General features: G+C 34.1%; 1 protein-coding gene across 1 annotated transcript in view; it reads left to right on the forward strand.

Annotated features, from left to right (window-relative positions):
• LOC100574120 (zinc finger protein 853-like) overlaps positions 1-27,077 on the forward strand; it is a 53,543-nt gene extending 26,466 nt beyond the window's left edge. The window contains exons 2-4 of the mRNA XM_003243068.4: positions 9,778-9,880; positions 14,536-14,987; positions 24,866-27,077. Of these exons, the coding sequence (XP_003243116.1) occupies positions 9,778-9,880; positions 14,536-14,987; positions 24,866-25,377 (1,067 nt within the window). The 3' untranslated portion in view covers positions 25,378-27,077. The remainder of the gene's footprint in view (positions 1-9,777; positions 9,881-14,535; positions 14,988-24,865) is intronic.
• Positions 27,078-27,983: the final 906 nt, after the last annotated feature.

The following is a 27,983-nucleotide window of genomic DNA, read 5'->3' on the forward strand; positions in this document are numbered from 1 at the left end:
AAATTTCAATTCCAAAAAATCAACATTAACGAGGGTCGGGGTGCGAAATAATCAATAAAAATCGTTTGAATTTTAGTTGAAATGATCACGACCGTTTGTAATCCACTTGGTTCGAATTCTCAGCGTTTATCAGCAGTGATTTTACTAGCACTATATGCACTATAATAATTAAGTGTACCTATCATAATAATACCTATATAGATAATATAAAGTCAAACGATGATAATATTTTTTAACGACCGCCCACGCCGGAATAGTAGTTTTGAAATTATTATGAATTATTATTACCGTTTATCTCTTATTGCGCTTTTTTATTTATTTAGGGCAATCGTTGTTTTTAATTTTGAGATTTTTCGAGATGAAGATGTGTTTTCCTCCGTGCGAGACATTACTATCGACGACGACCCATCGCAGCGCGGCGGCGTCGTTATCGTATTAGTTTATACAACAAACTGTCAAATTGCCGTTATAAACGCCCGACGTCTAGACGGGCAGACGAGTTGCGAGAGGTGCGGTAAGATTTCGCGAGTTTGGTGGGGGGGAGGGGGACATTCTCTAAGCGTGTCTGTATGAAAAAAATATGATTTCGGTACCAATAAATCTGATTTTACGAGCGTCTCGCGCTTAAGACTCTGGTAGAAGTACGCGAAAAATCGTTGGAGTGTAATATTTTGCGCGAAAAAATAAATCGTCACATCGAATTAAAACACTTTGTGCGTTTGTATCTGTCGTCCATTTTTCCCATTTTTTTTTTTTTTTTAATATTTGTTTTGAAATTATAAAAAGATTCCCACCGATTAATATTCATGTAAAGTTTATAGTATGTTTTCGGTTGATTCGAACTAAAAATAAAATAACTAAAATATCTCAACAATTATGTGTATTAACAATTATCATAGTCCCAATCAGTAGATTTATTGAAATAAAAATAAAAATATCTATATGTCCACTGACTAAGTATATTGAAATAACCGTCTGCAGTTCAACGTTTGTTCGAGTAATTTTCAGTCAAAACTAAGCCTAGTGAAATAAGCCTAGTTAAATAAAAAATTTATACTTTTTTCAAATTTATAAAAATTAATAATTAATAGGTCATTAATAATGAATTATTGCTTGTATTATAAAGAACACGATTTCATTAATCCGGAAAAACATAATGATATTAGCGTGTTTGATTTATTATTTAATATTATTATCAGATTTTTATATAAACGTACTCGACCTGGTATTATTACACTTAACTACGCTGAAAAGTTACGTAATGGACACTTCAGAAAGTCGTTGTACTATACGTACGATTTAAGTAAACTCGATTAAAAAATTTTAATAATAAAACGCACACCGACATTAAATAAAGAGGTCCTTGACTCGCGCTGAATTACCTTTTGCTTTAATAATAATAATAAAAATAATAACAATCGCGGAACGACCAAGAGAAAACTTTTTTAAATCTCTGCAGTAGAATATTTCTATTTTTCAGAATGAAACGGTTAAAAAAATAACATATTATCTCTACGTTTAGCGTTCAAATATTGTAAGAAAATGAAATAAGCTAAGATAAAAATGTCATGCGATGGACGCTTAAAAATTGATAATGTTTCGCGTATATATTTTTTTGAAATAAAAACTATGAGCGTCACTAACATTTATCGTCAAGTTTATCATTTTTAATGTTATAACGTTTTGAATGAACGTCAGAGAATTCTGGTCCAGATGAAAATTTCTAAAAAGAAAATCATGATATACGGCCCAGGTTGAAATATTTTGAGAAAATTTAAGTGACAAAAAGAATAACGAGTAGAAGATCTCGATGTGACATTATTTTATGCTGCGCACGGTCCTGGTGTATTTTAGAAAGTTGTTGAACTTTTATTTTAAAATAAAAACATTATATCCGTTCGATACGGGCATGTAAAAGCGATAGAACCGTCGTCCGTGGTAAGTTAGGTATACGACTAGATTCGGTTGATCAACTAAATCTGTTAGTCTAAAAAACTTTTATGGTTACTTCCAGCGGATGACGGTTATATGACCAAAGATCGGGAGTTCAAACGGAAAAGATGCAAGTGAAAACCCGAATAATATGCGAAACGTGCAAAATGTCATTAATTTTATAGGTAGGTATCTGCCTATGTTGTAAATTGTGTTTGAGAATAACAGTTATATTCTTTTCAGCATAGTTATTTTAAATTATATTTCCATCAATAAAATATACATGTGTGTGTACCTATTATGTTCATGGTATTATAAAGCATATAAAATTGGATCAAATTTTAGATATTTTACTAAAATTTATTATCGCGAAGATCGCAAAGTCTTTACCCCCCACTCGGTCATGGCTGGTAGATTTTAAAACCTATGATTGTCACATCTTCGTTATCTTTATTACACAGAAAGTTGTATGTTATATTATGCAAAAACAATGATAAAATAACAGAAACGACAGGCGTAGGTACGACTTAATATTATATGTTATATTAATATAATGGTTATAACGCCTATTATAGACTATAGTGATAGGTATAAAAAGCGCATTTTGATGAAGTACATTTTATAATATGCATTTCCATTGAAAAACCACTTTGTTTGAATTAATCTGCTTCAATTGATTCGGATTTAAAACTTGTTTCCGTAGGATTTGGTACAGGCGATAAAAAAAAAAGCAATTGTGATTTGCACGATAATCCGGTCTTTTGCCATAAGTCCGTTAAAAGGTAGGTATGCGAGTAGACGCATGCGAAGTGATACACGCTTTTGAACGTATTTATTTAATTTCTGGTTTGTGAATTATTTCTAAGTCGATTATCGTCTTCGTCTGTCGATGTTCGCCCCAGGATGTTCGCACCAGCTTACATTACGTTTATTATATTATTTTCCGTATTAAATCTCTCTCTCACTCTTTCTCTCTCTCACGCACACACACTGCCTCCCCTCGGAGGTGATTTGGAGGATTCAACTAACGAGTAAAAATATAATATAATTATTGAAACGCAAAATTTAATGCAAAAACACTGCAATTGTATTAATGGTTGGCGGTGATATATAATAATATTACGTTCAATACATAATTATTATAATAATGTTTTAAACTTGTATGATATTTCGGTATAGGCTTCCATCGTACAGGTACAATTCACGTCGTTTTCAGATGAAGAGGAAAATATATTGCACCTCCATCATGGCCTTACCATAGTTTAGGCTGTTCATTTATACTACATTCGGTCCCCACAGCCTAAGTATACAGTTTGTTTCGGATTCAATCGCAGCGAATATTTGGGCTCTGATCGTCGTCATTATTACACAGCGTGATAACCCCTATTGTTTTTCTTTACTGATGAATATGTATTACAATAGTTTATAATTTAGGAATTTTTCGGTCATCTTTAAGATTTTCTATATCATTGAAAGAGTGTTATGTGCAGTGTTGGGAAAAGATAACCAAAATATCATCTGGATAAGATAAAATATAACATAATTTTTTTTTATCTAGATAAAGATAAAAATACACATACATTTATCATTATAAAAAAAATACATAATTTGTTTTTAAATTATATTATAAATAATGTAATTTATTAGTAATTACTAATTAGGTAATATTTATTAATTAATAAATCCCTAATGTTATTTTTCAACTAAAATAGTATACAATTTTAATTTTTAATGCAACTTGAAAAAAATAAAATAACAAAATAAAACTGACAATATTTCAGTAAATATTTCTTTTTTTTAACTATAATAATATTGGTATTTGGAATCACTACTCGATTCTCATAAATTATTGGCTATTTCAGTATTTAAAAATGTTCTTATAATTATATTATTTATCTAGATAAATTACCACAGATAAACATTACATTTATCTAGACGAGATAATTACCTAGATGATTTAATTATTTTTATTTAGATAAGATAATTAAAGAAATAATTTTATCTAGATAATTCCCAACACTGGTTATGTGGCGATACAACCTTATTTTTTCAAATGTGCACTTTCATCTTTATTGTAAATAATTAAGCAGTTTGATTTCTTTATCGTTTGGAAATACAAAACAAATAAAAATCAATCGATCGTTAAATATTTTTTACCATGAATTATATTTTCATTAATACATCTAACCCATGTTGTCACAACAATATACAAACATGATTGATCATTTGAGATCATTTTTAAGTAAAATCTCATAATAAAATAAACTATACTTCTTGTTATTATTTTCCATCGTGGATTCAATTTCGATATGACATTAAGTATAGGTATATTCATACATATATTTATCCAGATGCGTATTTATTTTTTATACGAGTGGTGGTTGCAAAGCACTTTATGCATATTTAAATAATAATAATAATAATAATTTAATATAAACGAACCACGTATTGCGTTTTTCTCTACCTATCTCTCTACGAGCGCGTACGCTCTTACCCTCTCCTTCATATACACAACTACGCTCTCTCCCATCCCTCCACCACCACCAGACACGGTAACCCCTATACCACCACGTCCGTAAACTTTTTAACACGGTTCGTTTAAGTCGACGGCGGTACCACTCAATCAAGACCACTTTTATTCGCGTGCGCTTCGTCGCGGTAACGAGCCCGCTTGTCGACCGAGATTTCCATTCTCACTCTTTCTCTCTCTCTCTCTCTCTCTCTCTCCATCCGACTCTTTTCGTCCCAGTCACCAATGCCGTGTCAATCGGTTTTCGCTTGAACCGACTACACTATAAATATACACATATATATATATATATATATATATAATATGCGATTCTCCGTGTTTAGAGGTCGTCGACATAGTCGTACGGCTTGTGTGACGTGTTAAAACGAAAATCGTGTACGTGAGTGTCGGGAAAAATGTGGCATATCCGACGACTACTATTCACCTGCATAGTATAGCTTGTAGTTTTTCTCAAACTTTTGTACACACAGAGTGTCTTACTGTGGCTTTCCAGACTGGATCGGAGAAATCGAATGACCCTCTTGTTGGAGATGTATTTAAAGGCGTGAGCGAGTTGGTGTTTTTTTGTATCGCCGTTTTTACACAAATTATTGAAGCCAGATTAGATCAAATATTTACATATTATCGTCAACACAATCTGTAATCTCACTTGGTACTTAATCCCGGTTGATTTTTAAAATTGTAAATTCTTACAAATGAATGTACTCAATGTTGGGTGTTTTAATATACGTTTTTGCAAATAAACAACTGCCAAAAAAGCGTTTAATTGCCGTGTTGTCTATTGAATGTATTTTAGTATGCGTTTGTTTAAGTATGGAATAACGTGTAAAACAAAAATGGAAAATTGTATGTTTAAAAAATCGTATTTAGTGGAGGGTGCAGGGGGGCAGGGTGTTTTAATAACCTGAATGCGTCTCCAACTCGCGTGTAGGACGATAGTGTAGTCTATCCCGTAAACCTATTTTCATCTAGGAATAGAATCAATTATTTTGTTATGTATGACATTTCAGTTGAATATTATTGTAGTATATTGAGAACGAATATGCGGATTCGTGTCCAAAAATTAAATTATAACATTAATTATCGATGTTGTAATAATAATATTACATTAGAACTCACACGTCCAATTAGATTTAATCATTCTGGCAGACAGTGGTGGACTCGTATACAAATTGTCTCGTTTGAAATTCACATTTCCGATTTAATAACGGTGAACCACTCATAGATTATGATGCGATTACACAATACTGTACATAATATTATAATATAACAATAATGTATCATCTGACATTACCTTTGTGTATTATAGTATTAGATTGATTATATAATTATGATGTTGCTCGGCGTCATGGATAGGCAATCTATGGGCATCACTGTTGCAGGTAATAAATTGTCCCTATCATTTTAAAATACTATTATTTTAAATTTTAATGTAATACTTAATATTAATACCATGTTCACAAGTTGATTGATGTATAATTATATTATATCAATTCCATTGCTTATCTAGGTTAAGCAAAAATTGAAGTCCAGACTTAAAATTTGTTTCGTATTTATTTTTATTTAAAACCATTAATAATATACAATTATTGTACTCTTATAGTAAATTTTCTGTCACTTAACATTCGTCCCTAAAGGTTTATAGACGAAAATGATCATGGAAATGATGATGATGATCTTAAACACGTGTAAGGGAAACGAATACGGTTTTGAACATCTACAAATAACGTTTCGTTTATACTTTGGACCGTTCGGTGGCCCCGCCGTCGTGTGTCGAAACGTGGCTTTTGCTTGTGACAAACGAGTCGGCTGCAGTAGTGGCATTTTAATTTCGACGCAGAAAACGTATCCACATACACACACACACACACACACACACACACCATCTGTGCAGATGTGATGTTCTTCGCCGTTTAACCTCTCAACGATATTTTAAAGTTTCGCATTTGTCTTGGGTGTTAGCTCGACGAAATTGGTTTTTCACCCGACACCCGATCGCTTGTTTGGCGTTTAGGTGTGTGATGTGTCTGTATGCGTGTGTGGGTAATGGTTAGAAAGAATGGGTAGTTTGCTCGTCTAACACGATATCATGCGTGTGGAAATATAAGAACGAAATGCACTTTGGAAATCTCGTTAGAAACGTAACGCAATTTTGTGTCTTCAAGTTTCGGATATTAAATCGTTATACGTGGTGACAACAGGTGGACACTGAGACTAATGATTGCGGCGTTATAGTAACGATAGTATTATATCGTTATAATACCCATTCCCGGTAGACTAATTTGCTATGGAGCGTTTCGTGTCGATGACCAATTTATAAACAATTATATATTATATTTATTATTATTATTATTATTATTGTTATTATTATTATAACAACATGCGCAACATGGTTAGGTTGGTTAAGGTTTGGCAAGGTATCATTGTGTATGGGTTTTCCGAATGACTCTCGCACAGATTTTGCAGCGATATTACGTATGATGATTTCGAGCAGATGTTTCATAATAATAATAATTCATTTATTTCGTCCAAGGTAGATTTACAGTTATTAGAATTAAAATAATAATGACAATTCGGGGCTGTTATACCGATGATATTATTATTGCAGCATCCCGTGAACATATTAATTATATTATATTATCAAACTGTGTACCACCGGCCTCAGCACCTCTGATGAAAACAACCTGCACGCGGTTCCGCCGCCGCTACAGGTTGCCACTGAATCAACACGCGAATTCGTCACGTCCGTAAGTCCGTTTGGCGGCGTTGGCGGCAACAGTAGTGGTGCTGGTGGAGGAAGCTGAGGTGTATTTGGTGCCATTCCCTCGTTTGGCTACATAATACAATACCCACTCAAACACACACTATATTGTGTATACAGCGTGTCTAAATATTACCGTTCAGTGGTAGTACGAAAAAATATTTTTAAAACTTATTCTTCGATCGTAAAACACGTTTTATTTTTTATTGTACTTTGTTTTATTTCTGTGACCAAATAAATTTAATTAAAAAATTGGACCGTACATTTTCTAAACCGGAACAAATAAGTTAAAATGTTGTTAAGTATATCGTTTTATTAAAAAAAAGTTAAAGAATGAAAACTTACTTCATTCTTGGTGTTCACCTTATTCACAAAGTCAAAGATTTTGGGTTCAACTAAATTTTCGTTTTTCCTCTCATATTGAACACACTTGCTCAGAATCCTTAAGAAATCTTGTTCTTAATAAGGAACACAGAGAAGTTCAAAGACGAACGTTGTCTCAAAACATTATAATAGTCACTCTTGTCAGGCCAACACTTGAGTATTGTCCAATTCTATGGAACCTTCACAAATTATACTTATTGAATCGATCAAGCGTGTTCAGACACGATTTATACGCTATATTGGCTATAATAAAAGACGGCAAAACACCAGCGGCCTTACCACTTCCTTGATTACACCGCTAAAAAAATTCAGCACAGTCTAAATTTAGTGCTTCGAGACGTAGACCTACAGACATTTATATCATGTCCAAACTTTAAAATGGAATTATATCTTCGTCCTGAGTTACTGCAACTAATACATTTTCATATTTCTCAATATCTGTCTCGTTCTTCTCCTACATTCTCAAAATAAATCCACCGTATTTTATAATACCTATATAACCTTATAACCCCCATAGACCGTAAACTCCCGATAATGTAATAAATACAAACAACGTTATCTATTCGATACCAAATGCCTGATATGTCAAAAGTGATTATGTTTCCATTATTCTATGTCCAACATCTATAATGTACTTATAAATTTTCTTTTTGTTCTTAGTTGTAATAACATTTTTAAAATTGTATTTATTGTATTATGTTCCTACCTAATACATAATCATAAGTATATGAACATATTCTACTCATTAGACATTTTTATATATTATTACCATCACATTATATTGTTTATTGACATATTATTATGTACCGTACAACATTAGTCCATATTGAGGCTGTATATTAATAAATAAATATACGAGTTGAATGAATATTACGTCTAGCATCTCATCAACATTTGAAGAATAACACGTGCCAGTATCGTGAAGGTTTTTTGTTTAAAATAACACGATAATAATATATTACAATACAATCATACGCAATAATAACAATTGTTTTGGCGTAGCAGCGCCTGTAATAGTCGTTTGTCATGACTGACGGCTCATCGTGATCAGCTATGTACTTTTTCATTCTTAAAGTAAAATACGTAAAGAATTGAGAAATATCAGGTAAAATCTCCAAATAAAAAAAAAATTCTTTCCAAAATATATATACATATACAGCGTGATTCATTAAGCGTACAACACTCATTATCTCAAAGAGTATTAATGTTTTTGAAAATATTTTTTATCCTTGTATTTTTTTGAGTTTTTTTCTTTTTTGAATGGAAGCATATAGTTATAATTTAATTTTCCCAAGCAAAATATTTTTCTAAGTATTTTGATACATAAAAATCGATTTTAGGACGTGTAGTTTATGAGTTATAAGTATTTAAAGTTTAGATGGGTGGAGTGGAGTGGTATGGGGTTACCCCGCAAAATGTTTGATCACTACTCCGCTTGTCTAAACTTTAAATACTTATAACTCATAAACTACTTATCCTAAATCAAATTTTTATGTATCAAAATACTTAGAAAAATATTCTGCTTTGGAAAATTAAATTAAAGCTCTATGCTGCCATTCAAAAAAGTAAAAAACTCAAAAAAATATAAGGATAAAAAATATCTAAACATAATTTTTTTAATAATAATATTGTTTTTTAACAACTTGATACTCTGTAAAAAAATATTTTCAAAAACATTTATACTTTTTGAGGTACTGGGTGTTTTACGCTTAATGAATCACACTGTATAATGTACGATTAATACGTCATCCGAGGTAAATCCGGAAAGTTATGGTCGCATCGTCTTACACAACTACTTTTTCCTATGTACATGCTTCAATATATTATACCTACGATTATTATATTAAACAAGGTAATATTATACAATGTATTATACGCGAAAGTGGATAATTATTTTTATGTTCTTTGAGAGCTATAATAATTATTACAACGAGTTCTTATCCCTCCAAATGCACAAGTAAAGATGCCCATGAAACATCCCCCAACGATGAACCTGTGTTTTGGGAGGGGGTGGTGGACCAGGTCGTGACCATAATACCATAAACGCGCTATTCTACGTACCAATTATTAACGTGTGTGCATGCCGTGTACACATTTTAATTTACATATTTGTGTCATACACGCGTACGAGTATGTATGATAGTAATTATTTTTATATTTTCATTCGCAGATTACTTGAAGTATTGTTACGATCTGGAACAAAAACAAAACTTGTTCAGGGAGCGAAGCAAAGAAGAAACAGAAGCCGCTCATGACTTGCTCGAACTCTCCAGGTAAGAACTTAATATTATAAGTATGTGATTAGTAAATTGAAAAATAAAAAAAATATTCATGTAAACAACATTAAGCATAAAAATCATAAAAATTTACACACTTGCACAAAGTACTTACACAAATAAATGTGATATTGAATACAAATTAATGACATCCTATACATTAGTAAATATATAATATATTATTATGATGAATATTGTAAAAATAATATTTTAATTGATTTCGTTAGAGTACGTCTATAAGATTGGGTTACCAAATCTGATATCGCTTATAAAATGAAAATTCAACATTTTACCGTCGTAAAAGAAACTAAATTTTGAATTTACAATTTATATATATTATTATAGTAGTTATAATATAGTAATGCGTTGGTTTTTTTTTGGACTTTGGAGTCAAAGCTGATCGTTGGGTATTGTATTACGGTTTTTCGCCACCGCAGTAAATCGTAATAACGTTGAAGTACAACAATATTATAATATTATATCTCCTTCACAAAACACGCTATCTTTGCACGTGCATAAAAACGAAGGGGTCGATTATTCCGCCAACCTTTACCTGAATTTTTTCATCCACTGACCATATCCCTCTGAGAATAGCTTCAGGCAGTAAATATACCTATAATATAATAGGAGTATAATGAAATTATATGATCGACAACCGTTAGACCGCAATCGTTAGGCAAATCCGAAACTTTGGGACGTTTAATTATAATATATTATTATCATTGGTATCGGGTCGCACCATATTCGCTTGCAATACTCGTTAAAAATGTGCCCGTTCAAAAAATACATTCACTACCCCATCACATTATACTATCCGAGAGATAAATGTATGACACGTTTTTAAGTCAATATACGATTTTTAACACTAAACGGTGTTCGGCGCTGTAATGATATTATACTGTTCTTGTGTTTGATCGTCGGGTTATGATAACTTTCAGAGAAATAAAATATAATGTGACGTTATAAATAAATTCACAAAAAAAAGAAAACCCGTTGTATTTACTCTAGAGAGACTAGTAACTTTGGAAATTAAAACAATCCTTTGAAATTATTATTGTTGTGTGAGCGAGAATATCGCGAGGCGCGACAAGGGGCTTCTTTGAAATCGAAATAACTGAGTTAAAAAGTTTCGTTTCGACACGATTTTCGCCATACCCACAAAAATTTGTGACAATAATACTCTCCACTCCAGTCGGTTTCATATTATTCCGTGCGAAACTTACTCTCCATTGTCGTAACTTCTAAACTTTCACAAAGACAGATGTGTTTTTTTTTTTGTTTTTGTTTTAATCGTCCCGAAGCGATAATGGAATAAAAACAGTGTCCGTTATTGTTGAACGAAAATAAGCAGCAAAAGTATTATAATAAAGAAAGAATGCACGTATTAGGTAAAACGCGTACGGCATGGACTCAAGAACGTCTGCTTGGCGCCGGCGCACGAAAACCTCAAAGTTTGTTTTTTTTTTCCTTTAGTCTTTATAAATTAGATTACTCACCATGGAATATCTGCTGCAAAAACTACTATGTAACTATAAGATATTATTTCAATGGCTTGATGCAAGAAAGGCCAATGTAACATTTGGACGGATTTGTAATAATTTGACCGATGTCGTTGAAATTTAATTATGTCACTTGTTTTAGTGTCTCTGATGCAGTTTGGCCAAATTAGATTTGACATTGGCTACTTTGGCAATTATTCATAGAAGTACATCAGTTTATATATTATTATTATGAGCATATGGCGACATTAGCCACGTATTATCTATGGCAACCACTTTGGCCGATTTAAAGTCAATAATTAATCAATTGTATATTAAATAAAATATTAGTTACTAACATTATAATTACTTGTGTAATTATTGAATATTATTATTAGGTATTAATAAAAAAATTAAATTGTTTAATTATTAGAAATTGTTTATTTTAACTTTTAGTTTTTGGCCAATGTCAGACAAAATTAGTTTTTATTTTTTTCTCGGTGACCAACGTCTAAATAAATTCTTCTGTAGTGAAAAACAAAATGAAAGTCATTCAATGAAATAAAAACAAATTTATTTAAGTGACATCATTTTTAAAGGCCCCACTTTAACTTTAAAATGCTTGTATGAATTTTAAAGATTGGCCATTCTGTTTTTTTTTTGAATCCCTGAACATTATCAAAATGTGAAGTTTGGCTTTTCTTACACCAAACCTCAGATTTTTATAGTATATTACGTGTCGTATATTATAATATAGGATTATATGAGTAACAGAAAATGTTAATAATTATAATTAACCATTTATTATAACTTTTAATCTTATAATCTATACATATAATATATTATAAGATTAAAAGTTATATTTATATATCTAATACATTATTATGTTATAACTAAAAATTTTTACGATAGTAAACAATTAATTTTACAATACAATAGGTATAGTTGTAACGTAGTGTAGTAAATTATACGACAGTCACTTATTTCTTTACGCCTTGTACATAGGTACATAATAATAATATGTGAATTTTCATTTTTAACAGGTTATAGTTCACAGTTTAATTGCGCACATATAATAACAAATATAAAAACTGACGTCTATTCGACCGGTCAATAATAATATTAAAAAATAATGTTAGTTATTATAATATTATAATATTAGCATGCTCGTTAGTTTTATATATAAATATTATTACGATAATGAATAATTGAACGCGGGGAGGAAAAATATAATTAAAAGCAGTTGGTATAATAGGTATTCGCACTATATATACGCACCGACTCGCTTTCATAGTTGTAATGATATATAATTTCTTTTATAAAATATTTTAATAATATAAACGTTGTAATGCTTCATGCGGAAAAGACGTCGGTGCGGCGCTTCTTGGAAAACTGTCGGAGAAGTATACCATTATGAAACGGCCGGAATAGAGTTTTGAATAAACGAAGGGGATTTATTTCAGAAGATATAATGGCATCACGAATACGGTGTTACGAATTTCCACGAACTCGAAAACGACTGAAAAAAATATAAATAATTTTTAATGCTTAATCTCGAACATCGGACGCGAAACTCAACTGTACATTCATAATAATAATACTATGATCGGTCGAGTAATATTCGAATAATCTGGATTTTTCGCGATAATATTCTTATAAACGGATACGATACCGAGGGGCGGATGCAATTTCTCGCTGTACCCGCAGCGGGAGGTGACACGTTGGCCGGCCACCAAAAAACCTTGCAGCTATTCATTGTTTTGTTTCCTCCGTGATCGATAATACTTTAAAAACTGAAATTATTGTATTCTAAGAATATAACTCATAGTACATAATAAATATAATAATTTTAATGGATATTATATAACAAGCAACGAACATGACATTGGCCGTTTATTGCGTTTTTAAAAATCGCAAACGTGTGGAAGTTTTCTCCGTTTTTATTCGCTTGTCTCGCACAAACGGCCAACACGTGGTTCTAATAGTGACACAGATAAGTTCAAATCGAATTTATCAGTTATCATTTCGTTTTGATTCCACCGCATCGTTACGATTGCTCGACATGTGCAGTAGATATCGCCACACATTATGCAGCTAGTGAGTTGGGCAAGAATTCGAATACAATTTCGCTATTGTTCATGTGATGGTGGAGCCGCATATTGAAGGGCACATGGAACATTTGTGAGAGTGTATCTAGCTGTAGCATGCCGTGCTTTATTCGTTTTTATAATATCTCTAGTCAATACAAATGTATTAATATTTAAAATCATAATGTTATCTTTGTGGAACCTGTTGATACAATGGAGTGTGGGGAACTCATCTGTAATAAACGAAAAATGTGTATGTCTTCTTAATCAATTGTCACCATCCATACGTTTGCTTATACCAAAATATACAGTAAACATCATATTTCAAAGTTGTGTTTTCGTAGAAGTAGAAGTAATCCAATGATGTTATAATATTCGAATATATATATCTTACTAATACTGTTATTACGTATGCACTTATTTACATCCTTTGATATTTCACTCGAAAATTTAAACATTTAGACTTAAAAATGTTTAATCAAAGAGTATAGTAATTTGCATAATATACACTTGAACGTGCAAAGCTCCAAATGTCTCAAGTAATCGGTCTTAAAAAACCCTTTATCCAACTTTATTACACAATATAACTCATTACGACTATTAATAGCCACGAGTTGTATATTATTATAACTTGCACGACCACGAGACTGCATGGTATAGAATACATTCTAAGACAATTATTATATTCGCGTGATCTCTTCAATCGGATTACGACAATAATATTTATTGTACAATAGAATTTGAAATTCTTCTCTTATCATTCGTAGTTTTTCTACTATAGTAATATAACTACCATTCTGATATCTCGTCTACATAACTGTTGAGTAGTCTATTTTACAACACGATATAACCATTGCGCTCGCTCAAAGTGTTAATCCTCGATTGACTGTGTTTCAAAAAAATGCAATGTTTAACGATTTTGCGAAACATCTCAGTGCTCCACACTATGGTAAAATATCATTTTATACAATATATTATGTAATATTTCACATGATATATTCCAGTCTCCAATCACTATAATACAGCTGTCACTTATATCTATACCGCTAAGTTGTTAATGATTTCGGTTGTATGCCTTTTCGCGCAGATCGTTACCACCACTGCCACCACCAAGCACGGTGACCGTCGCCGCGCCCACCCCTCCCGAGACACCCCTGAGCTCGGGGGTGGGCGATGGGTGCCCGGCTTCGCCGCAGTTCGTCTACGTGTCCGCCGCGGTATCCGCCGCACCGCTTACACCACCCGCTTCAGAGTACTCGTCGGATGCGGAGAATACGCCAGCGGACGCGGGTGGCGGTACCGCGAACGCACAGGCTGTCGTGGTGGCCACGGCCACAGCCACCACCACCGTCTACAGCCTGATCGATTACGTCATCGAGAGGGGTGACGGTGGCACGTTCGACCCGTTGCTGACCAGAGACTTGAACGTCAAGGCCGGCAGGACGACAACGACGACCGCGGAACACCGCCGGTCGACTTCCACTACCACCACAACCACAACCACCCAGGTCGTGGTCGGATGCAGTACCGGGAACAAAGGTCAGTGTATGATAATATTGTTGAAATTTAAACTCGAGTGGATTCAATGTATTAATAATATAGATAAATTACACGACTTTATGCAGGGACGTTTGCAACTGAATTAACCCGAACCCGTGTTATTACCTCTAAAATCGCATAAAAAATCAAACACCCGAATTAACCGGAACCCAAATAGTTTTTAATTAAAAAAATGTCAATAATAAATATTAGGGGCAATAATTTTTATTCAATGGATATTAATTAGGTACTATTAACTATTAAATAATAGTTATAGTTATAATATAGTTATAATAATATGATACACGAAAATATGCTTAACATTTTGAGGGAGCTAGGTTATTTTCACGGTATCTTTCTTGTGATGTAGTTATATTTATGACACGACGTATCTGATGACTTTTTAATTTGTTTAGCTTTTCAGTGATTTAACCTATAACTACTATAAACACTAAGTACAAGTCTTGTATATTCAATTATACTAACCGTTAAATGGTTTCAATCAGGGCTTAAATCAAAAATAATAATACCGTTTACCGTTATGTCTTATATGGATATTAAACGTTATGATCGAATGACTGTTTAACGTTATATATCCCAGACAGCAATTTTTTGCTTAATAATATTATTATAACATTTTAATCACGAATAATATAAGACGTATAACGTTATTATAACACTATTATAATATTATTGTTACAAAATGCTGACTGGGATATGCATATGTATATTAAACATTATGATCGAATGACTGTTTAACGTTACATAGAATTTAAACGTTATTCAACTTAAGCGTTTAAACGTTCTAAAAATTTGAAAGTTATGAAGCGTTTAGCGTTATTTGATGGATATAGCTTGTTTTCCACACAAAACAGAGTGATTGAAAAATATAATACTACAAAAATAACCATAAGATTATATATTTTACTGATAGTTATAGTTTTATAAATATTTTTTTTTTAGGCAATTATATGTTTCAATCGTTTATCGTTTCTGTTTCGTTAACCGTTTCAATCGTTTATCGTTTACTGGTATTATCCGCTATCGATTTCAATCGTTTTTCGATATGTTTAACGTTATACTCATAACGTCATAAAAACGTTTTGAAGCCCTGGTTTCAATTTTGTTCAAACTTTATATTCCGGCTGAACATCCAAATTCATCCAGCACCCAATACTTGAAAAAATGAACTGGGAGCAAAGCCCTGACTTTATGATTATGTAAATACTATAATAGGACTATAATATAAATGTAACATACAACTGAACTACATGGAGGGTTGAATACATAGCGTACTATGACGTTTTCCGAGAGAGTGACTTTATGTACTTAGGATAGGCCTCTATTTATGTCCCACCATTGACGTCATAAATAACATTCTCATACCTATATCTGTATAACAATCGAAAGTTATGTCCAAATATCAAATATTATTTTAGTATGACGTGGAAGGTTAATATATTGAAATATAATATATTGATACGTGTACAACACACGTTGAGCTCACAACGCTACTAAATATATATTAATTGTAATGTATTTGGTAGCTAAAGGTTAAACTACTGAAATCTTAACTCTCCGATGTATATGTTTCGGATCGACTTTGTCCGAATTCATCGCACGCGACCGGTAAAGATTAAAAATCGTAACAACCGAACCGCATGAGAAATTTTTTCGAGATTTTTAATTATAATAATTATTATTAACACATCGAGGCTTTTACTTTATTTACTTTAACACATTATTTTATTATATTTAAAATCTAAACAAAAATACGATAAACGCTCAAAGTCAGGCCGCACATGTCTGCAGCATTAAAAAAAAAAACGTTGTTCGTTTGGTTTTTTCCCCATCACACTAAAAATAGCGTCCTCGTCGTGGTTGTAATCATAATAATACTATAAAATATGTAATAATATTATGTACATAGGTACCGAGCGCGCAGCCATAACGATTAATTGATATCCGCCGTGGGTCGTGACGTTACAATATAATTTCGTACAATACTTGTTGAATTTCGGCCCACGTCGAATTTGTATTAGCTGATGTTATTACCGTGCACGTATTATGTATAATATTATAACAGTCGCGGCGTAGGCGCCGTATGTGTGCCTGTGTTGCAGTTATTTCATTATTAATCAAAGCATTCGAAATTCGTCGGCATGAATAATTCGCGTTCTTCGCCGGCAGCACCCGAGTGCGTTATTATATTGCATGCATATATATACACATATTATATCATACGCATCGTAATATACGATAGCTCGTGTTATGTGCTCGCGATATAATTAATTGAACCGCCCGTCGTCGCCACCGCCGCGCGAGTTTCATGTATATTAAATTGACCTGTCTCGGCAAAATTTCAATAATTCAGCGCACCGGTGCGAACCGGCGGCCCCCTCGTGCCGCCGCCGTCGCCTGTGGAGTCGTACTCGTATTATATAACAATATTATGACGTATAGCGTCGACAAAATATAATTTTATATGTTGATAAATTACGAAGGAAAAAACCGGTGAGGCTCGCGTACACGTGCACTTAATATGTGTACCCACCGTAAAGATAATATAATATAATATCTGAAACGTCATTCAAATGCGATATATTGTTTTGTTTATATTACAGAAGGACCTCGATCGTCCGAACTGATTGGGACCGCACTCGGTTCGGAAACGCGAAAGTTTTGACACTGAGGTTTTTTGTACATTATATTATATTGGTATAATATATAATATTATAGTAATTGCATGTATTTAAATTTTCTAGTTACACATCAGTTAGTTATTATCTACTTAGATCTAGCAAATAAAACCAGCATATTTACCAGAAAATAAAACAAATCATTATTATTATATATTATATTGTTATACTTGAAATGTTCATACATAATATCACGAACATACATAGAAAAATAATTTTATTTTTTTGCTAAATAAAGCCTCGGCGATAATGGGAATTGGCTGAATTGAAATAACACGCGTTTACACTTTAATTTGATTACATCTAGAAAATGGTATACAAATTACTAGCAATCAATTAAATTGAATTTAAAAATAAACTTTATGACGCATTTTAAGTTGTCCGGGTGGAGCCATTGACGAAATATTGGATATCCCAGCTTCTCGTCGCTCCGATTCGAATGTAAGACGTTCAGCTTCGATTTATTTGATAGTTAGGGGAACGTCACAAATGACGTATATAGGTGAGGGGGGGGGGGGTCATCCATCTTCATCAAATATACTGGTGTGTTATCGAAGTGTGTCCGATTAGCATTCTATTAATTGAAGTTTATATTTTTATTGTGATGCCCGGTGGTGATCACCATAAGTGGATGGTATTTTTAATTTCGTCTAATTTAGTTGATCCTTGAGTTCACGACCGTAGCCATAAGTTGTTCAAGATTGCTTTAATTATAGCTTTAGCGTAGTCGTGGAAAGCGAAATAATTACATAAAAAAGCGTCCGAGGAATTTATATTGCTTGGCGTGCTTTTTCTTCAGCTTTTATTCACTTCCCGAGATCTGATTGTATTCCATATTACCATTATATAGGTACATAATAATATATGATGATGAATCGATATCTATAATTCATTATTATTAATATTGAACTATTATAATATACATTCATTTATACAATTAGTTATACATGTCTACACGATTACGTGCAGTACAAGCGCTACATGGATGTTTGGATAACAGAGCGACTAGTATATATTACTATATTAGTATGTTCTGAGCATCTTTTTTACAGGGAGATTTCTCCAGTTTAAGCGGTCATTCATACATACTCCACCGTGTAACACATAATCTCAAAAAGTGTGATGCTATAATTTCTCATACATTTATTTCATATTATAAAATGTTTAAACAAATTTAAATGATGCAAAAAAGTACTGCGAGCATGCATTACACTTTTTGAGATTATGTATTACACGGCGAAGTATGGTAGAAATGCTCTCCTTGAAATGGAGATATTTCTCTGCAAAAAAAGGTGCTCAGAACATACAAATATATACTACTACAGCGTTCGGATACGTAAATTTCATTTTATATTTGTCGGATTGTAGAGGGTTTAAACGGAGGTTCGGATAATCGACGTTCTCCTGTGTTATGAAAAACTTACGACGACCGCTATGTGGCGGTGGACGGTGTTAGACGTCGAAATGCCGCGACGAGTTATTTTTTTTCATTAATTCGTTGGAACGTTTTCGATAATATCGCATAAATTACAATCGAAGGGACGCGTGAAATCAATTTTTTTTTAAATAAAAACCAAAAAGACTTTTCTATAATATTATAATAATATAATAGGAGATCGGTTCAATGTGTTTGGTCGACCTGCATGGATGAACCTTGTATTTTTATTTTAAATATCTTTCGTATATTGCGACTTATTATTTGTAATTTATTTGACCAGATAAAATACCTAACCTAGCCTAACCTAACCGAGACCTGATATAATACGAAACTCGTCGAATCATATTAACGTAGGTATATCGTATTATCCAAAGGTAGGAAAGTTAATCGTAAAATCTAATTTGAGTTAATTAGTCTTCAACAACGTCAAGACATACTGCAAAGTCAATAAATAATATATTGAAATTTGACAGTTTAAACTTTGAAGGGCAAAAGAAATATAAACTCAATTGTATTTGAGAAACGTATATTATTTTTTTATTTGCATTTAAATCATATTCTACAGCGTGAAACGAAAAAAAAAAATAACCTGATTTTTTAACCGGACAGTCGATTCTCGCCGTGCCTTCGGGACTGTAGTTATCGGGAACTACGCCTCTACATCTTAAAACACTGGTGATAATTACAATATTATTACCCAGTTGAGTATATATATATTTTTTAATTTCCGCGACAAGCGACCGGCGCGACGGCGTTCAGAACACGGGGCATTAGCGCTCGATTAAAAGTTTCTCGGTGAAAAAAAAAAATAACATACAAAACCTACCCTCCAGCCACAAGTCGGCTTTCGTTTTCCGCGAACGAGCTTTGTGAAAGCTCCACCTTACCCGCGCGTATTGTACACCGTCGTTGTACGCACAGTGGTGCCGAATGAAATATTAAAACTGGCAATTTAGAATATTCGAATAGTTCGAGATCGACCTGCAACCCAAATCCTGAACAGCGACTGAGAGACGGAATTATTATAACACTAATCGCATATTATACAAATAATATAATGATGAAATTCCTGTGCTTAGATTCGGGTTAATACGCGAGTTGTTGCAGAAGCGCCAGAAATAGCATTATTGTTCACTACAATATCTCACCCAACCGGCAACCCAACACCCCATTCTTAAGGCAGTTCCAATGACATTGGACTACAGCACCTGACTTGAAGCCCGTGTTCGACGCCACTGGTTATACATATTAATATTATTATTATACGCATCGTTTGCCCGGGCTCGGCCCCGAGAAGCGTTTTTCTTTTTAGCGCGCAACACCGCCGAAACCGAAGTCGTCGCGATGTCCGCGTCCGCTGTGTATTATACCGCAGCGGGCTATCGATTTTCTTCCCCGCATATCATTATGCGCACGGCGCGTATCACATAATACGTATATAATATAATAATTATGACGTGTTGTGCGTATAATATAATATAATAATACAGATGATATAATATATATATATGTATGTACTACACGTATGCACGTACTGCCCTGCACTGGAGCCCCCTCCCACCACACCACGGACGGATTTCTCGAAACGATATTAGTTGCGGGGTGGGGGGGGCGGGGAAGTGAGACCGCGGAGTGGATTTCCGACGAGGGATCTGCCCGCCTATATAGCGACCTCTTTTGATTTTTTTTTGTCGTTTTCGAATCGCGATTATTATTATAGCAACAGCTGCAGGAGAGTATGATATAGGTACAAGAAATACCCGCAGCTACTGCGTTTTCGGCGGTTATATTAAAACTGAAATTATGTAGCTTCTGATATCCCTCACGGATGGCGTCTTACTTTTTTTACGCGAAAAAAGACGTCATAAAGAATCATAATACTAACCGTTCGTCGTTACGGAATTACATTTTTTTTTTGTTTGTTGAAAATAATATGTACACGCTTTTAATGTATTTTACAAATCATTCGACCATAGGTTTAAACATATATTAATTTGTTATGTAATTTGTACCTACTATACGTCGTGTCTTTGTTCGTAAAATACGCATTTCCTAAACTTTCGAAAATTTATAGTAATTCGTATCATTATTGCACTATACAATAGTATACTATAGGAGTTTAGAGTTGACTGATAACCTATTAATAACACTGTTACATTTCTTCGTAATTTTTATAATGCTGACTAATTGAATAATAGCTGATACTTATTCATCATGAAACATCATAAAACTTTTTTAATTAGAATATTTTTGGTATTCATCGTCATAGCTTGTCAAAAAGTAAGTCATTGATAGACACGGAGTAAATTCAACGGTATCGATGCAGGTAAATAGATAGGTACTTGGGAATCAATTTGTACGCAGCCGGAAAATCGCGTCTTGACTATCGTCTATCGACTTGTAGAGTCGTGGTCGTTGTGCAGGCAGGAAGGTACACACACACACACACACACACAGAATATTATAAACAAGAAGAGATAAATTAAACCATTCAACCGACCTAGACTAACAGTACGCCATTTCGAATTCTATGATCGAAAACGTCGTATTCCGCGAATCCGATACCTACAATAATAATATTATTATTCAAATGCGTCGATGGAATCGATGTATTCCCGCTTCGGTTTAGACTGTATAATAATATTATGTGTACAGGGTGATTCATTAACCTACATTCAGTCTCGCAGGGTAAATAATAATTTCAAAGTTCCCAAGACAACGTAGCTGCCTAATAATATTGTCTGTTGATTACACATAGGTAGGTATAAATTTACGAGTCGATCTGAACTCGTTTTATTCAATAAGTGAATCTGAATCATCTGCCAAAGTCGATTGTGTTTCGAAAATATTAACCCGCCCGATCAAGTCGTATAATAGTCATTGAAACGAAATCATACTGCTCCGCACTCTATACTTATGCAATGATTCTATTAGTCAAATGCTACGTTTTTGATTCAGGGATTTGCGAAAAATTTATTCGAGTGCTGGATGTATTCAGTTATTCAAACGATAGAACGAACAATTCAGACGTTTGGGTAGATATTGGTTAGTGCAAGGGGTGTTGGAAGTCCGGAAAAAACACAATTTTAGATTCTGAGGGTAGCGAAAGAATATTATATTATTGATTTTACGACAATTTGAGTTTTTTTTCCTGTTTGTCCTAAAATTGTTTGGACAATGGAGATACTTCGATTTTCTATTTTTTCTGATAGGAAATAATGAATCTAGTTGGTGTTTTAGAGAGGTTTACGCTTTCCGCAGCTAATCACGAGCTACCCGACCATTTTCTTCTGATAGTATTATAGTAATACGTATAATTACATCATACGACGCTATGCCATTATATTATTATTACCATCAAGGTATAATATAATATTATTTAAACCGTTGATTAATACTATTTCCAGACATTTGTGTGTGTGTGTGTGTGTGTGTGGGTGCATGTGTGTGTGTGCACTGTGCGCGGTCTCTTACGTTTCGGAAACGCATTAATTCCGTTTCCGATCGCGGGATGTAGGGATGTAGTGTAATAATATTAATAATATCGAGATTCTCCCCCGACTTTTTTGGTGAGTTCATTTCATTTGGACACTTCCCTAACGGCCGCCGTAATCGAATGCGTCTCCAATCAGACACGTCTACGCTGTTAGTGCGATATTATTATTTACAGTAGTCCTAGGGCTAAGAATTCAATAAGCTGATAATAGTAATATCGACTTAAATTAATTATCACTGCGTCTTCTGATTTTTTCGAAATGAAATAATAGTTATAAATATATTTATTAGCGTCTAATGGGCGATTTTCGTTACATTGATTACAAACTTTGGTACAGATCGAGCTCAAGACAAAAAAAAATGTAATGTACCTACGTTGATCAATGATGAGACATTGTATCATAGGTATAACAATATCCCAACCATATAATGATAACTAATATTTTATTTTTCAGTAACACAAACAGCACAATATTTTCTACTTACAGAATAGGTACCATAAAGGCATAATGTAGGCGCCGCTCAAAATCGTCCAAATCATTTATACAACAACAATTTTACTATAGAGATACTATATACCTATAACGTTAGACCCGAGTGGTGTACGAATTGTATCACGACAGTGTGTGTGAATGAAACGACACAAATTTTTATTACTTGTAGGAATATTGATTAAGAATTAAATATTTTAGGGGCTGGGGCTATAACGTGTGTTACGTACCACGATAAAACGAGAAACGCTTCGGTTCGTGAAGTTTTGAAATGAAAGTCGCACTAACTATAATATTGTATTATGGTCGATTGGACTATAATTACAATAATAAATATTGGGCGTATAACCACGCACGCCGTCTGTGGCCGTTCCGAAATAATGATAAATGATAAATCGCTTAAAACTACAATCGTTTTTTTTGTTTTTATTTTTTTGTAAATATAGAATCTTATTCTTCCGTTTCGACTCGGTATCGACTCCGCTTCCTCTGTCGTCGGGTCATGAATAGTTCTTTAATCACATTTTCATTTAAGTTAAAGCCCGGGGCGTTAAGATTTATAACAGAGTTACGTGTATTTCTTTAGATGCTGGACTCTTTGAGGGCCTTTCACGCGTTATTTCGCTCTTTCACAACATTATATTATTATATTTTATGTAAAGATACACGCCGTATCAATTTTTTTATCCCGCTCCGTTTCCAATCCATTCCGCTATTCCATATCTCCCTCTCTCTCTCTCTCTCTCTCTCTCTCTCTGCTTGTCTGTCTGTCTCTCTTTCTATCTCTCTCTACCTCTTTCTCTCACTCTCTCTCTCAATTTCGCGTGTCGCGCATAATATAATATATTATTATATAAATAATTTTCCCTGCGACTCTTTTTTTCATTTTTCCACCACATTAATTTTTCCGGTGGTATATAATATAATATTCTCTATGGTTTTAATAATGTTTACTCTCATCATTATTTATGCGAGAAAAATATTATCCGATTACGAGCGGTGTGTCTGCGTTGTGCGCTTCAAGCGTCGGTGGGTGGTGAGGATGCCCGACTCCTACGTAGGTATTATTTATCGTTAAATTTTGCATTCGCGTGAATCAGCTGACCTGAATCCGTTTTTGTTTTTGACCTCGTGGAGACTGAGGAAAAAATTGGTTGCTTTCACACCCGTGCTTTGAGCGTGTTTAAACCGCAATACTTCATACTTGTAACGAAACTATTAAAACACCTTACGAAACCGTATCAGATCTTCAGCGTATAGTTGTGCGTCCAACTTTTGGACGTGTTTCAACTCATACAACTATTGATCGTTATTTTCACTTTATTTAAATCTGGTCCATAACTACCATTCATCATTCAAACACTGCAAACACTTCGACCAAAACCAAAAGCTCAAAAAAAAAAATCTTACACCGCACTCAAACTCAAAGTGTTAAGGTTGATATTATATTCATTCAGCCCACGTTGCACTTTTGATAATATTGAGACACTTAAAGTTTAAAGTGTAAACCGGTTTTTGAGGTCTCACTTTTAGTCGAGGTCACAGTGAAAATGAAAAAAAAAACCAGAAAACCGATGTTGTGCCCGCCTGGTTGTACGTACACACCCGCGATTACCAAGTCATTTTTAAAAATACACAACACCACCCCAAAAGTAACGAAACTTTACAAAATATCATAATATTATTACCATAATATACTAATAACTGACCTAATTTCGTGTTTTTCCATGTCCGGCGCCGCATGGACCACTTCAGCCCGTTACACGTGCACCGACTGCGGAAAGCACTACGCGACGTCGTCGAACCTGTCGCGGCACAAGCAGACGCACCGGAGCCTGGACTCGCAGTCGGCCAAGCGGTGCAACGCGTGCGGCAAGGCGTACGTCAGCATGCCCGCCCTAGCCATGCACCTGCTCACGCACAAGCTGTCGCACGCATGCGGCGTGTGCGGCAAGATGTTCAGCCGGCCATGGCTGCTGCAAGGCCACCTGCGATCGCACACCGGCGAGAAACCGTACTCGTGTGCGCAGTGCGGCAAAGCGTTCGCGGACCGGTCCAACCTGCGCGCGCACATGATGACCCACTCGGGCGACAAGAACTTTTCGTGCCACTGGTGCCGCAAGTCGTTCGCGCTCAAGTCGTACCTGAACAAGCACCTGGAGGCGGGCTGCGCGCCGGCCGCCGCTGCCTCGTCTCCGCCGTCGCCGTCGTCGCCACGGCAGCCGCAGCAGCCAGACGACCGGGAAACGGCCACCCGGGGCGGATAACGTCGTCAAGCGGCGCCGCAGCAGCAGACGCCCCGGCGGACGTCGGTCATACGGTTCGCCGCCGCCACTGCAGCCGCCGATGCCGCCGATGACATCATAGTGTTGTCGGACTAATAACGAACGACGGCTTAGTAGTACGTCGACGGTCGACGCAGCCGCCTCCGCCGCCGAAGTAACATTTTTTTTTAAAAAAAATATCATAAAGGTTTTTTGATTAATTTTTTTTTTTATTCATCACCCCCCGAAAGACACGGAACAGACAACTGTGACACCAAATATAAAATAATCATATTATTATTTTTATTATTGTATTAGTGGTACAACTATGGTATAATATTGTTGTATTTAGTTTTTAATATCGATATCGGTACGTTTATTATAATATACAATTAAGGACATATAGGTATTTAAGGATAGGTTTTACGTATTTTTTACTATACATTATAGCTGATAGCAGTATTATCGCCTAGTCATTAAGATAACGCAATATTATTATTATTATTATTATAATCATCATCATCACCACCACCACCATAACCACAACCACAGCCTGTGCCTAGCAGTTGTGCCTCTAAGCGCGCGCAATTTATTTACCGGTACACCTATATCATAACAATATTGTTATAATATATATATATAATATAGGTAGTGTGTTCTGAAACGAGCAATAATATTATTAATGTTATATATACATTAAAAACAGTTTTAGGCTGATATTATATTTTTAGAGAATCTTTTTTTTTATCGTCATATCGATTATTATAATATATATATATATATTATATTTATATTTAGCGATCCTCGTCGAGGTATGTATGTTTAATGCGGATTTTTTTTTCTACGACAATTTTTACGGTTTGACCATATAATATTGTTATAATACTCGTATATCATTAAATCGATATTACGATAATAATATTATTATTATTGCGTCCGTTCGACAGTGGTTGCGTTCGACCGACAATAATAATGATATAATAAATAACGATAAACGGTTTTAATTTACGTTTTTTTTTAACAATATCATATTATGCTTTTCGAGCCGTTTTTGGATTTTGACTATTGGGCGGGTATTATATTTTGATGATTGAACAATATTGTATGATATTCAGGAAAATATTTGCTCAAATATTGCAAGGTGAACATACGTAATAAAAATATATCATGTTTTTTCTCATTTTACTTTTTTATACAAACCTACATATTTATATGTATATATATATATATTATATATATGTATAATGCGCGATGAATGTTTAAAATCCGTTCGGTGTAATATATTGTTGTGTATTGCTCGATAGTTGAAAATTGAAATCCAACGGAGAAGTTTTATAGAATAATTGTACTCTCACACGCGGAAAAAGTATAATATATTTTAAGCAAGTCGTAGTATTTCGATAAAATGTCCATAGTATGATATAATAATATTATTACCATATACCATTATCATCATCATACCACTCGGCGGGTATCAATTTCACAAAAAAAAACCAACAAAAAATTATGTACAAATATTTCATTAGGGTATATCATTATTACTAAACATTATATTGTATGAACACAACAAAATAGGATTGAATAACACATTAGCAGGCTGTGATTTTAAAATTTAAACTGACTGTTTGAACGATTTTCGTGCTATATCGAAAGCGGTTTCAATTTGATTTTGACACAAAAGTTTCCGGGACAAAAAAAAAAAATACGAAAAAATGCATTTGTTTAGAAAAAATTTTATTACTTATAAACTTTTACGATAGTGTATTATTATAGAGTAATTATATTATTATATTATATACATTTTACCATTTTTAAATTTAATCAAAGGCTGAGTACAAACATATTATGTATAATAATATGTATATAATAGATATTATAGTAAATAACAGATAGGTATAGGTAGGTCCATCCTTTCCTGCTGTCGAAACGATTGTCTGAAAATTGTAGGTGACCCCCCCCCCCCCCCACCATATTATGATGGGGCGTAGACATGAAGACTGAATTTGTTCGAAGCACGGTCGCTTGTTGTTCGATTAAAAATAATATTTTGTATTTTACACCCCCGAAATGAAAATTTCTCGAAAACGAAAATTTTTATCAGCCTCGTACCGAGCACACGTCATTGTCAACTCGGGTGTGGCGCGTTAGCAGGGCGTTCAGTGAAATCACGCGATCTCGGAGACGACGAGAAACGTCGTTAAAAAGACGTTTAGGAAAGTGATGACTTTGGCTGACGATTCGGACTAATAATTATTATTGTCGTTATACTCCACGGAGCAGTATCAGAGCAGTATCAGAGGCTCGTCCGAAATAACGATCCGATCGAGCGCCGAAATATAATATTCGATATAGAAACCTGCGGCCGATAATGTTATATTATTAAATTGTTAAAGGTCACGAAAACCTGCGACCGCGCCGCAACGTTATTGTTTCCGAAGACAAGAACAATAACAATAATAATATTGTTCCATTATCGTAATTATTATTTCGTTCCTAGAAATTTAATTCCCGTCGGGGTGGCGTTGGCGCCAGAGAGTACGGTACGTTGAACGATGACGTCCGCGGTACGACGAGCTCGATAAAAGGCACACACCGACTGCTTTTTATCT

This window comes from Acyrthosiphon pisum, chromosome A1 (assembly GCF_005508785.2).
Source record: "Acyrthosiphon pisum isolate AL4f chromosome A1, pea_aphid_22Mar2018_4r6ur, whole genome shotgun sequence".
Lineage (NCBI taxonomy): Eukaryota > Metazoa > Arthropoda > Insecta > Hemiptera > Aphididae > Acyrthosiphon > Acyrthosiphon pisum.